Source organism: Haliotis asinina, chromosome 1 (genome assembly GCF_037392515.1).
Source record: "Haliotis asinina isolate JCU_RB_2024 chromosome 1, JCU_Hal_asi_v2, whole genome shotgun sequence".
Taxonomy (NCBI): Eukaryota; Metazoa; Mollusca; class Gastropoda; order Lepetellida; family Haliotidae; genus Haliotis; species Haliotis asinina.
The window spans coordinates 9208662-9223871 of NC_090280.1; the positions used below are offsets into that span (position 1 = coordinate 9208662).

General features: G+C 42.4%; 1 protein-coding gene across 1 annotated transcript in view; it reads right to left on the reverse strand.

Moving 5' to 3' along the window:
• Window positions 1-5453: 5453 nt before the first annotated feature.
• Window positions 5454-15210, reverse strand: part of LOC137289047 (uncharacterized) — a 65179-nt gene continuing 55422 nt past the window's right edge. The window contains exons 3-6 of the mRNA XM_067820837.1: window positions 7548-7856; window positions 7136-7248; window positions 6552-6626; window positions 5454-5606 (exon numbers count right to left, since the gene is read on the reverse strand). Of these exons, the coding sequence (XP_067676938.1) occupies window positions 5454-5606; window positions 6552-6626; window positions 7136-7248; window positions 7548-7856 (650 nt within the window). The remainder of the gene's footprint in view (window positions 5607-6551; window positions 6627-7135; window positions 7249-7547; window positions 7857-15210) is intronic.

Below are 15210 nucleotides of genomic sequence, written 5' to 3' on the forward strand. Positions count from 1 at the left end.
ACTTGTACTTCACTTATATTATATGACTAAAATTGTCCAAATAGTTACTTCACGCCACCGTGTCATTGGTGCTATAGTGGCCTAGGTTATTTAATCCTCATACATTTGTAATATCTGACAAGATGGTGGGTAGGATATTACATGAGAGGTAAGTTCGAGTAAATAAGACCATGCGTGTTACATTCTCTTCACAACACATTCTATTGGGATTAACATGTCGAGGAGAACGAAAAGGGATTGTTGGGTCATTTTAACTTCATTTCTGAATTGCCGATTGTCTTCATGCTGTCAGACATATGTTTAGAAGGCCACGCTTCTATTTCACACAGGAGCTTAATCAGTGCTGCCTGGAGAGTTATACAATATCCTCTCAGAAAAGAGGATCATGATATTCGTCCATGGGTGGAGACGATATTTGAAAAATATAATATGCTTACCTGAGTCATGACTTCCATGGAACGTGCATCCTATTTACCTTCTCCTATTACTATTCGTTCAGTGGCCATCCTCACAATTTGCCTAATATTCTGACATATCCCTTTTGAATACAACAGTGAAACGGTGAAATCCTCTGTTTGACTCACGTGATGTCTAACCAGTGTATGCGTACCCAACCGACGTCTTTCGAGAGAACCTACCAACGTTGCGAGATGGTGTCAAATGTAAAACATTGAACTCCTTCCCTCTTCAAGTCATGCTCACATCTGAGTTGCCACAAACATGAACATAATGGCGGAAGGGAGGTAACTCTTCGGAATAGAGCATGTTACAGAAATACAGCGATTTTTTGAAGGGGTAACGGATTCTAAAGTACAGAATACAATCAACTGAATCAATCAGTACCGCTCATGATTTGTCTCACATATCAATACAATTTTATGCCTTGCACGAAGAGCAACTGTGTGCACCTGCAGTCTTGTGCAAAGTACACCCTTAAACTTGCCACCAAGTCATCACCTACATGAATAGCCAGATTGGTGGTTTGGACACGACAGAGAAAGTTTGCAAATTATCCCTCAATGAAACGCCCAAACACAATAACGTTTCACTCCGAAACCGGCACTTCGCAATAAAGTGTTGATATCTGCTCCTATAATCAGTGCAGAATTTATTACTATAGCATGAGTTAGAATTTCTTCGTATAGCCTTACAAACAGTCTCTGTGGCTTGCTTTACAAGACCCTTGAGATGAAACGTTTCAATAACATTACATAATGCTTACGGATTACTTTGGCCCAAATGAAAATGGCTACTGTGGCCACGTTTGTAGCATACAGTCGTAGTGTAATGTGGATCACAGGGGCATCTTGCCCCCCTCACAGTCATGCGAAGTTTCCAGAAACGCGCAATTAACTACCGGAAACGCCATCCACGAAGATATCACTGGACTAATAAAATCTAACACAAGCTGAAACTACTAACACCAATAATGGGAGAAGTATAATTATTGACAGGCTTCAGCATCCGTTATGACCAAAACGTGATGTACTCTCAGCTTTGGGTTTCAAAATAAAATTACTTATCTGGTTACACCGATCCTCATAATGTGACAAAAACAGATCCAGAATAAAAGTTTATGTTGTGATACAAAAAAATCATCATTGGCTGACAAGGGGCATGTAAATGCTGCATGATTACAGAATGCGCAAATAAGTAATTGCGCGATTTCCGTCAAGGCAACAGAAATCCGGCAACCGACTGCAACACGCCACATCTGCTGTGTTAATGCATATATATACCAAACGTCAACTGAAACGTTAGCCTCATACCCTTATGAATTACTGAAAATTATGAAATATATCTTAGACGTTGTAATTTGAACAATACAGCTTTATGCAAATCATAAAACAATTTCAAAAACATTCATATTAAGGTGACGTACACCTTTTTCACAAGTGTTAAATTGTCCTATTTTCAGGGCAACGTTTCTTCTTGGCGTTAAGTGACTATGAATTAATACCACGATTGAATGTTGTTTGTCTCAGTGAATGCCGTGAAGTATTATTCCGTACAACAGAAACAACTGTACTTGCATGGGATTGTGACCATGTCATACGATGAAAGTGTATGTGTTCATGAATCGCTATAATGAGACACAGTGTTCGGGAAAATGTAGTGGGTATCAGCAAGCATCGACACAGAGCAGATGCATTCATCATTCTCAGATGTGTTATACAGTCGTAACACGCTTAGTATCCATATCACATTTCCTTGTCCGGTATGAGTCAATATTGACGTGTATTTGTACACGAGATATGACATTGTTCTTTCTTCCCTTTCTAAAGTCAACATGATATGTATAGCACTCCGCAATACCAGATGTTTTTACATACATATTTATGCATGACCTTTGTTGAGACCACGAGAGAGCCAACGACAAAGAGAAGAGAGAGAGGATGTTTGACAGAAAGAGCGAGAGTGAGAGAGAGATTTAGTGGCATTAAAACTAGGGAAAAGGCGGCTTGTGTTGTTCGAAAGTTATGTCATATAACTAAGCGTGACTATCGTACATAAGGAAACTCATGCAATCATTTCGATGACAAATAACAATCATATCGGGGGAGAAATGTTTCCTGAAATATTAAGGGGTACTTTGAATGCTGCCGACACGGAAAGACGAAATATCATTAGCAACACAATATCACAGTGTTTTAGCTGATGACTAAAATATGACCTTTGTGAACATGATGAGTCTGTTTATATGTTGATTGAAGATTAATAATTCCTAGGCAAAATCTCACGAAAGCCATTGATGTCAGGTTAGGTTTTAGTCGTTTTCCACTTTGCTTGTTATCGATAATCCATGTGTAGAATAGATGCTACATTCCGATGTAGGTGCAAAAAGTGACACACAACTTTATACATAAGAAGAACCTATACACAAAGTATAATTGTAGGTAGCAGCCAGTGTGCACACCGTGCGCATAGAAACAGACCAGACCTCTTCGCCCCGTTAAGATCAGTCTATATCCGAGGAAGGATTTGGTGGAATTCCTGTGGCATTGTTGCAGGATTTGGATAACGTCTGAACTGTCGATAATCCCCGACGTGTTTCAAAGGTGAAACATCACCTAACATAAATTCAAGTTCTGTCGATACGGCTGGAGAGATGTCCGTGGTTTAAATTTGTCAGCCATGAACTAGGGCCTTATTGTTTGCAATACACCACCACAAATGTTTCTCAACACACTTTTGCTCTGGTTGGGAAAAATTATTCACAAGAAAATCCATGAATATACGCTAAGGTGTATCAACGTTTAATTCTGAGTATAGATTGAGTGCAATTAGTCGTAATCCTGTTAGGATACCAAAGGATGGGTTTCAAAGTGAAGTTAGAGAAGACAGGAGTTGTCTGAGGACACTTGAGTGTGAGATCAAGTTCAGCTGCAGATATGTGTTGTTAAAATATTAATATTCCAAAAAATTCTGAATCAGGCTTTGCAGATTTCTAAACACGTTTTTACAGAAATATCGTGTTAGTATAATTAGTGCCAAAGCCTGACATATTTGTAACACCACGTGGATATTTCTTACACCTATGCACTTAAATATGCCTTAAACATGCCTCGTATGATATTATCAGGTAAGTGATCATCAACCTTTGTGCCATCATTACTCCCCACTTAGAACTCGAAACGTCTTTTACCAGTGGACTGCAGGTAGTGTGTGAGACACGAGAATCTGGCGCTGTCAACCACCTTGATTTTGATAATTCAGGTCCCTACTGTGGTTTCTGCTTACGTGATGAATAGCATCACAGTTGCTTTGGATTTCGCTTACTTGACGCGATTGTCGTTGGTCGATTTTAAAATTTTGTGTCTCCTTTTTATAACGTATGCATATTCCTGTACGTGGCATTGGAATTGTGATCAAAGAATGATCCAAGTGTTCACAACGGTGGGATGAAGCCCACTCGTGCTTTAAACTGTCGTTGTTTAAATATATAATCACGGAGGTATTCGGTTCCTCAGTAGTTAATGCACACCTTAGGAAATTGCATGGTCTCTCTATGTTCCATGTGCTATTTCTGTTTCGAATAGATTATTGTAACATTTTGTTTGTTGGTCTAAGGTACCTAGAGACATAGGATATAGGGCAAGTACCTAATATAAAAGATGCCTTGTGAATGGCATGTCTGTTGGCAAATGGCACACGGTATAGATCATGCACACTGTAGGTCCAAACTGGAAATTCTGTTGTGCGTGTATAATGGCAAATAAAAGTGGCAGTAGTAGGACACTTATCTTTATCAGGTATGGTTAGATACCAGCGCAAGGGCACTTACTGAAGTTGGCAATGTGAGATTATATACTGCTTACTTCATAAAGCGCAGCAAATGTGAATGTTAACTATAAAAACACCTGATTTAAAAATGAGGCGTCGTTTTCAAAGGGAAGGTTTTATTTTCGCCGTTTTATGTAGGAAATGCTCGGTAACCACCATGTTGATAGAAGTCGGTCAAAATTTCCAAGAAAATATCAACTATATTCTAAATATAGGTATTTCAAAGCAGTCACAACGTCACAGTGCATCTACTATCATTATATAACGTATTTTGACTATTTTGAAAATACACTGTCAATATGCAGTATTTTAGGGCATGGACACAGCTCTTCCTGCTACTGGAATGTGAGACTGATATCAAGCAAAGGAGAGAAACTGAAGAGGCTCTGGATTGACAGAATCACAAACGAAACTGCATTGCAAATATACTTTCGAAGTACAGCAGGGTTGAACCGATGATTGTGGTTTCTGTTCGATTTACCTAAACAGTGCATACTATGCTGATCCTGAGAAAGGGGACAGAAAGCGCCTCGTACATAGTAATGGGCAGTGTGTCTAGTGTGAGGATCATTTCCTCATGCAGTGTAAGCGTCCCTGTGTCCTTGACACTGGTGACATCGCATGTAGGGATTCTTCGAACTGCAGAGAACTTTTCCACGTTAATATTTCTCTCAAATCAAACAAGAACTTTTTAAGTTTTTGAGAGCAAGTAATTAAAAAAACACTCGACAGGGACAAGTTGTGTATTGGCCGGGTAGTCAAACTAGGAGTAGTCATATTGGGAATAAACCGATGTCACGACACATCTAGCAAGGGAAAGCTTAAGATATCGACTTTTCGCACGTTTAATTTTTCAGGGAAACGCTCTGAGTATATTACTCATGTGTATTTACTTCTGTATTGAATGGGATCCATACACATACCCATGCTTCTCCAACAATATAATGTGGTCACGTCATCTGATATACATTTGTCTAACAAAGTACTGTTGTAACATGCTGGAGGTTTTCACCCTTGTCTACTGCACATTATATCGTTTCAGTATGGTCTTTGTTTTACATATTATATTGTAATTATTATTGATTTTGGTAATAAGTCTAAATCGCAATGTTTTTCAAGATGTTTGTAATGTTTTTCGTACAAAGGTGAGAATGTGTTCATATGCAAAGTCAAATTGCGGTGTCTTCGTAGACTTTTAACGCTTCACATATTGGATATCTGTTCGTATGTTGCCAGAGGTTCGTATATGTTTGAAGGTTGGACAGCACTTCTATCCAGAGCCGAATATTCTCCTCCAGCTTCAGGATGCAGGTGATCACCACCTGAAACAGTTAGATGAAATTAGCAAAGTCTATTTGTTTCTGAAAATTTAATATTAGCACATAGACTCAAGACGAACGACTGACTGAGTTAAAATATATGGTCACATTGGCAATATTTCAGCCATATCGTGACTTGACAAGACAAACGAATGAAGTGATAAAACCAAGCTGAAATTATGTGATTCATATTTCCATCTACGATGTATTTCAGCTAGAACGAAATGGCTGATGTGAATTGTGTGGTGTACTAGAACGACGGAGCGATTGTAGAACAAAACCATTTTGGACAAAAAACCCTCAAGGCAAAACCAATTAGGAAACAAATCCCCCAAAAATAAATAAGAACCTTTGGGCAAAATCCCCAAACACTGAGATATGAACACAGAAGAGTGATATACAGCATGTGAAGTGATAATTACATGTACTGGAAACCCTGTATGTATATAATCAGTCAATGAGGCCAGATAAAAAGAACTTGTAAAAACAAGTGTGATGTGAACACAACAGTGTGATATACACCTTTATTAGTGGCAATATAGGTGGCTTTTGTGATGTTCCAGGAGCTAGAGAGGCACACTCCTTGATACCATAACGTAAAGGTTGTCATCTGTCTGTCTGTCTCGTATACGTATTGAATTAAAAATCCAATTTTTGCTATTTTTCATTGTAAGTGTGATGCCGGCTAAATAGTTTTTTTTCCTTCATTATTAATTCGGTTTTCTTGTTCTACGTGTTTTTGTTTTTTTGTCCTAAGGGGGTCCAAGGTTGTAGTTTTTCCCTGGGGGGATTTTGTCAACAGGGGATTTGTCTGCAGACCGATTGAACATATATATTTCTGTGACCTATCGCGTGTGATGATTCTGTTATATCATTCCAAGGTGACACCTACAATACCTGATTTGCACCCAAAATGAACATGCAGTGCATGGACGTATTGGCTATTACCAGAGGCAGATCCTCCAGAGTTGACTGCAACATTGTGCACAGGTTGCTGCTCGCTTCCTCCAGAAGGGGGGCGTACTGTTAATTCAGATACCTGTTAACCCAACAAGAAAGTAACATAGAAACATTCAGCTTCCTGAGGTTGCTAATTTATGCACATTTAAGGAGTGATGCCATTATATGGATAAACAGTGAGCGTCAGTTGTCATTTACAAAGCAAGTAATTTCTACACCCACACCTGCACCGAAAATTGTGGCTTGCACCAATTTTAGTGTAAGCAGATGCAAGTGCAGGTTATGAATATATTCCCATGTCACATATTCAGCGTGTAATTACAAAGCAATCCTAAAGAGTCGTTATCATTCAAATTAGGATCAATATTTGTGAGGAAAGTTAGTTTCATATCTCATAGTGACATGTTAACATTAGGTATTTTGAGATATATCCTCACTCATTAAATGTTACCGGTTTACAACATGTGACCGCTCATTCGCTTGCATAGTGACACATGTGTTGTGACATACCCCACACTCTCAAAAGTATATTAGGATCATAAGAAGAGTGACTCGTGTTCAAATCAGTTTACCTTTCTTTTGACGACTAGGAAAATGATGATGGCGAGGACGATGAGACACAATGCGGCACCGACAACTCCAGTAATAATAACTATAGTTGAGCTTGTGGCTATTTGTCCAATTGCTTTATTTTCTGCAAACGGGGTATTCAGACAAGGTCAGACAATACGTCAGAAAACAGACATGTGTTGGTTTACTTTGAATAAAACAATCAGAACGAAGACTCAGCTGCAATGCAGTGTGGAACGTCAGTGTAAAAGAAAACTCAATACTGATCCAGACTGCACGCAGTCTAAAAGGCGTAATAGGGTGAAAAACATGCCCTGCATTATAGGTGGTACTGCTACGTATTGCGGATCGCAATCAAATAAGTACTTGTGATAACATACTCCTCGTTAGCATTTGAGTTTTAATGTAACTCACTGTTGTTGAGTCGGGTCACACCGCCGCAGCTGAGATTCCAGTGTTGGACTTGACAGTTGAATACCAGCCTTACCCCACCCAAGTGTGTTTCAGTCATATTGAATGTTATTGGTGAAAGTCCTTGATCTCCAACATGTAATAATTGCGAGGCGTCACCTGTCTGCAGAGTGAAGTTTGAATCTGCAGAACAGTGGGAGCCCCGGATATCGTAATACGCAGTAATGTCCACGGTCAGTGTCACCGCTTCATGCAGGGTTAGAATCTCTGTGTCCTTGTCACTGGTGATGTTGCATGCTGGTGTCCTGGGAACTGAAAGGACTGCATTTATTTTATTTATTTATATATTTTTTGCCAGAAGTGTATCAGTATCTTTGAAATCGTTAAAGTGTACTCACACTGATGCCAAGTTTAGAAATGCATATACATCTAATCGTTAATCGATAATCTGTTTAACTTTCGTTACATAACGCAGTCTAGGGTTAGTATCAGAATTCAAGCATTCTCAGTTGTAAAAATACGAACAAAGCATTAGGGCTGAAATATAAGTTTACCACAACATATAAATGACCGTGTGTGTTTTCATGCCTAACCTCACCTCAAAGAAAATATCACATACGTACAACATTGTTGACGGGTTTATATAAATTCCCAATTTTGACAGTGAAATTTCACATGTCTGTAATTAGTCCAGTCAATTCAAACAATGAGCTAAGTGGTCGTCCTAATTTCGAAAGTCCACGGCTCACACATGTTAATTAGTCCTACTATCTACTGGTAAAATTGTGCCTTTCTCAGTGGATTACATTACCAGTCTCCCTGGCTTTCATTGTAATCATCTTAGTAGTATAGGGAATGATAGTTCTGGCTCACTTTCAAGAAATGTCTCTACAACGCCTTATTTACTGAATAAGACGTTGGTGGGCCCCTTAGCTCTTGCTACTATTACCCCTACTACAAAATTACTGTGCCTTGGTAGGAGGTAACACTGTGCCGTACGGTACGATCAATAATTCTTCTCTTACAAACCCCCTACCCGGCCCACCCCTCAAGTAGTACAAGTTAGGTTCGTCGGCTTTCATATCCACTTTATCTATGTTGTAAGTTTTGACTGACCATATAGGATCGGTGGCCCGCTTACGACTATCGCCCTCGTGTTCCCCTATTTCATGTTTATATCGATGAAACAGTTTAACGTGAACCGCCTACGATCTCTTTGGTGTTCATAATAAAGGCTTGCTGGGCTTTTTGTATTCCCTGTTCTATGTACTTTTTTTCTCGTCCTCGCTGATAGCAGACTTACGAGACTTGGACCGAATATCTTGTTTCATTCCGTTATATTTTTTGAGTTCAGATAGGATTGAACGAAACTCCTCTTCTGAGATCTTACTGTCAGAGAGTGCCGTGGAAATTCGCTCACTCACTGTGTTCAGCTTTGCTTCGGCCAGAACCCTGATCTGGTCGTGTTTCAATGCCTTACGATTAAGCCTGCGTGATACTAACTTAAGCGCCAACCCTGCCAACCCTGCCACCCCTGCCGTTATTTCAATACCTAGCACTATAGGTGCAGCCACGATGGTAGCCAACAACCCAACGCCTGCCGCCCCTAGTCCCATGCTGGTTGCCATAAGGGTAGTGTCAACCCCGTCCACGATATTGAAAGCTCTATTATATTTTTTACATAGTGCTTTCCGCGTGTCACGGTCTTGTTCTAGTTGACGTTTCACATCACATAACTGCCTCAAGCGGAACCCATCTACGGTTTCCAGCGTCTTCGCTACTTCCTCTACGACTGGGTACAGACCCATCCTATAATATATATTTTGAAAAATATTTTAATTGGGTTTCAGTTAATATTTCACGAATGAATTTGAAGCCTACAAGGGATAGATTATGATTAATGATAATAGGTGAGAGATCAATATACTTTTCTGTTGTAATAAAAACCCCAGGGAGGCTTATTAAGCGGTTTATAGGACCCGTGGGGGCATCCCGTTGTATAACAATACGGCAATATTGACCTACGTGTTCGTTATACCAGTGTATTGTCAACCCGGGTAAAATTTGGCGTCCTTTAAGGGAGTTTTCCTGGTTAAAATACGTAAAGATGATTTCTATGATGATTGTGTAGAGGGAGTCTAGTTGATCAGGATGCTCATTGGGCATCAAAAACTTACTGCTAAATGTTAATTTACTTTCTGTGCCAGAACTTAACCCAATATGAGAATCTATCGAGACTGTTGCGTTATTCTCCGTAATGAAATCCATAGGCCAGATACCGTTATTCCTAATCTTAGAGATGAAACCGAAGTTTTTTGATGTGATATAAGGTGAGGTGAGTGTTAAGTTGATCAGCCATTTGGGCTCTTTTAAATCTGATAACGGCACCCGTCTGTACACGTTGTCTTTGAAGTGCAGGATGTATAATTCATCTTCCTCACCAGGCTGATCGAATCCCTCCGTATCTCCTAGGTCGTTAAGCGTAGTGTTGGTAGTGACTGGTCATTATTATACTATTACGATATAATTTCCAACTGGTTTTCTGATAATAATTCAGGGGTGAACTTCATACCAATGAAGTGTATGTTGGCAGGCAGGAAGATATTGGTTAGTGATATCTTATTTTCCACGATCACGTTGACCCCCTGCAGACTGGTGTTGGAGCCGACACCCACCCGCACGTAAACGTTGCAAACTTGATACTGGTGTCGTTTCACCCACCCGAGTTTGATCCCCTTCACGATCTCGACATCATTCCCCGATGGTTCCCCTAGGTAGACTTTGATGATCAGTGTTGAGTTTGCCGGTAGACTCTCTAGTATACTGACAACGCCTTCGAATTCAGACACCAACTGCAATTTCACGTTTTGTATGTTCGGTTTACTCGATAGCATGTGACCTGCCATAGTGTCGAGTGGGCTGACGACTATGCTACGTCTCTGAGTTGGGACGTAAGCCACGAGTATGGTTCCATTGTTCACGATTTTGTTTAGGTGGTTGTCTTTGTTATCCGTGAACACGTAGGGAGAGACGAGTCTAATATTGAGAAACCAGTCGTCGTTATCGGGTAACAACACCCACTTGTCATCTTCGGTGAAGACGAGCATATATGGTTTGTTTCGGGCGACGGTAGTGCTCTCAACATCGTCTAAGTCGAACAGTTTACCCCCGAACGATGGGTATATTATCCAGTTATTATCACCGGTGTTGACAAGGGAGTACTTAGTGTTTACTGTTGCTCTTGTGGTATCTATCATATCACTTAGGACTCCACCGGAGGGGATTTCAACGCTTTTGTAAATGTTGTTTTTCAGTTGCAAGGCGTACGATTTACCATCTACTCCGGGAGCGTCGAAACCGCACGTGTCTCCGAGGTCGGAGATCCCGATATTGATCCCCATTTTTTCACTCCGGGCCCTTGTGCGCTGGTCATTTTACATGAAGCGTTAAGCTGAGGTATCCTATATTTACAGGATTATGATTTATATCTAACACCGATATTGTCAGCTCAGGTATGTTGCCCTGGGTTAATTTTTTATACTGCCGTGGTGAAAACGACTCGGTTCTACCGTCGTTGTATTTCTCAGTTTTCACCGGCACTGCTCTCAGTATAGTGGAAGGGTGACCTCCTTGAATGTTGTACGTTGTGCTCACCTGATCGAGATGAATGTATAGCTCTCGGTACGGTACTAGGTCGGGTACCTTCGTGCCTGTGACGGTTGTTGTTGGTTTTATCTCGTCAGGAGACATACCGAGCATCCTTGCTAATGGTCGGCCGAGCCTCAAAGGGTTTATTCCATTGTTGATTAACACCACTGTACCGTTTGAGTCGTTCATCTTGAGTTCGGCCCCCAGGGGTTTGAAGACCTCGTCGTTTAGAGAGCACACGCTGTAGTAGCCGTCAGTTATCTGGCTGCGAGTTCCACTGACGAACAGCTTATTGTTGCTGATATTAATGTTAGTCCATTGCGGTAGGTAGGTGATATCGCAGAGTGCGACTTCGAGTTGACCTGACGTGTTATCGATCGCGTGCGTCAGCTGAATGGCCTCACCGCTCGTTATTCCTGGAAGTGTTATGTACATATTATAATATATGAATTATATATTATAATATGGATTTAGCACACTTGAAAATCGTGGTGAATGCAGATGGTACGGGGTTTAAAACAACCTTTATTAATATCTTTGAAAAGTGTGTCGTGTCCGTTAATAACGCGCAGGCGGTGGTAAACTGGAATCAAAACCCAATGCAATTTTGGCAGAACCAACTCAACTTTGCTGTGTGGTGTGCGACGACAGGGTCGGGTGTGACACCAGACTACGGTATAGACGAACTGAGTAAGGCGGTTGTTTTGTTTCATATTTATTATCAAACGAGACGAATATTGAAGGAAATAAGTGCTCCTCTTCCCCAAGATAAAGCGTGGAGTATGACGAATAACCCCTATGATAGGCGCGCTTATGAACGTGTTTGTGGGGAGTTTGAGATTCCAACGAATAAAGACTTTCGCCTTCCTGGTGTGAACCATGGTCTCGGTATAGTTCTCGTGTACTTCTACAGGTCCGGAACATATTATGCCGGTTCTAAAGATGGTTCATACAACCCAAACCGGCATACATTTACAGGCCCCACAACGAATGAAAAGATCCATGTCAGCTGTATAAAGCAAACCAGTCCTGATGCAGCCACAGCCTGGACTAAAATGATCTCAAAAACATCGAAAGGATTCACTCGTGCTGGTACAATACGCTTGAACGACTCGATTCGAACGTATGTGTGGGCGCTGTTGGGTGCGCAGTCGATGACGCGTTCCAACATCCTCGGTAAGGGAACTGCTTACGACGCTCAGACACAATTCGTTTCCAACGTTGAGGATGCTATCAATTCTCCAGTTGATCTCCCGAGGGCCATCGACCGTTACCAAAACGTGTTAGAATACGCCAGATCGAAAGTCAATTACGTGTTCGGCGTGGGGTTGTACATGGCTCCGAGTGATATGCAACTGAGAATAAAAAAAGTGGTGGGTTATAGCAACAAAATAGTCATAGCCACGGCGGACCAAAAGTTGGGTATCAACCCCGATATTAACACCCCCTATATCCCACACATCCCACCACGTGAAAAGGGTATAGTGGCGCCACCCCCGGAGTCTAAAGTTCATGTGCCCCCCACACACCCCCATATACATGTGGGGGTACCCCCCTATCAGCAGCATGTTGATAATAAAACAGCCTTAGTGGTTGGTGGGGTAACTTTGGGACTTATTTGGTTAAAGATTTCTTAGCCGCTACGTACACCAGACCCGCCACAGCGACGATGGCTGCCCACAGGTTTTGACTGAGCCACATGGCAGTTTTAGACAGAGCGCTCAACAACCACGAGACGATGCTACCCAGGATGCCGGGAAGGGCTTCGGCGGCTTTACCAGCCAGTTTAGCTAGGTGTTCCCCTAGTTTTTTTATCCAGTCTTTAACACCGTCTGGGGGTGTGGGGGTAACTCCCCCACCGGCAGGCCCCACAGGGGTTCCTCCCACCAGTGACACCACCAGGGTTGATATAATTAAACCCAATGCAGTCAGAATGCTGGCGATGGTGATCCCTTGCTCCCGGAATAATATCCGAATCCTGTCTGCTAACGTGGTGTCTCGGTAGAGGACTTGATTGATGGTTTCCCGTATACGATTGACCTGGGATCGAAGCTTTTCTTTGAAGGAGGATGCTGTCTCCAGCCAGGTCTGCTTTTCATCTTCCAAATTACGTATTCTTTCCTCGATGGTGGCTTTCATAGACTCGTCCTCAGTTTCACCGAGTTTTTTCTTTTCATAGGCGATGTGGTCGTCTATCTCACTCATTTTGGCTGTGCTTTTCGCGAGATGTCCGCGAATGGTTTGCATCGTCAGATCCAACCCCCGCAGTTCCCGAACGGTAAATTCGAGCCCCGGGAAGGGTTTGTTCTCGTAGTCGGCCAACACCTTTTTAATATCATAAGTCATGTTTTGATCTGATGTGGCGTCCCTGATGCCTTCCAGACCTTGAACTAACTTCGGAGGATACTGCTTAGGTCGCGCGCCACCGTAATCTGTGAAGCCTAGTTCATCTTGGACCAACTGACTTCCATGTTTACCGGCCAATGTTGATAAAGCAAGCGGTTCTCTAGTGCGTTTATTCATGAGATCGATCTCCGGGCGAGACTTCAAACGCAGCGTGCCATTGCTGAGGGTAAAATCGGAATAGTTCCTTCCCAACGGTTTGAGTTTGGATTTATTTTCAACTGCGTTGTAATAATCGTCGACGGCGCCCTTAAGGAGCTCGTCACTTTGCGAGAATGAGGTCTCCTGGTCATCATCGAATGCCTGGGCACTATCGCCCGGCATCTCATCCATAGGTATGTCTTCATCCATTAGTATTAAAAATATATTTCATTTATATAACAATGTACGGTAGAAAATTAGATCCTTTCAGAAGATTGAGAGAGCCATTAGGCGCCAGAGCCGTGCGACAGTCGGTGACCATCACCAACAATCCCAGCAAGATAGACCAGAATCAAACTCTGCTGGTTAGATTTCCAAACCTTGGTGAGAATGACCTCATTGTACCAGGCACTGTTCGACTGGCGTTCAATATCACGTTGACCTCCGACAACGATAAACGCGAGCTAGTGCGGAACGTGGGGCGAGCCATCATCAAGAAAACGACCGTCAAGATCAGCGGTAACGAGGTGCTGAGCATCGACGACAGCGACGTGTTTCACTGCTACAAGGATCTCTGGAAAAGCGATGGAGAACGAGTCAATGATGTGTACCAGGGCATCAGCAAATCAACCCGGGCGCGCATAGGGTACGTCTTCACGACAGACCAGCAAGACAAGCTATCGGACGGTGAAAAAGCCATCGCTCTAGCATACGGGAATCGATTCTGCGTGTTTTTCAACCCCGAGAGAAGTTTTTCAACCCCGAGATTGAAAAGGTGGAAGTGACCATCGAGGGCGTGCCCAACCAGCTGTTCAGTCATGGTATGAGGCCACACCAGCAGTGGGATGAGATAAAAAAGCTACCAGTGGGGGATTACATAACAAAGGACCTGGACCTAAGCTCCGTGCAGATCGGTGAATACCTGACCACCAAGTACGCCCTATGGTTGGACATGCGATCCACGGATGATGATAAACTGCACGGTAGCGGGCGCCGTATAGATAACGGCAGCGAAGGGATAACCATCCAGATTACTAAGAAGGCTCAAACCGCTGGTAAGTTGAAATTATATCTGTACGTTATTATGGACGCGCAACTTAATATAGACAATGGGAGATTCGTGCAAGCCATCTACTAGTGGGGGAGACCCCCACACCCCCCGGGGGTACCCACAACTACCCACTGACCCACACTGCGCTATCATATGCGGGCAGACTGGCTGTGGGAAGACCGTTTTCGTGTTGGATATGTTAGAGGGTTACTACAAGGATGTGTTCGATAACATCGTTATCATGTGCCCTACTCTGAGCATGAATAAAACGTACGCGCGACCTTGGGTGATGACGGACCCGGACGTACACAAAATCGACCCTGGAACACGCCTGCAGGACTGGTTGAAAGCTCTTCACGAGAAATTTAAAGGGGAACCGACGCTGTTCATACTGGACGACTGCAGCGCTAATCGCGAGATAAC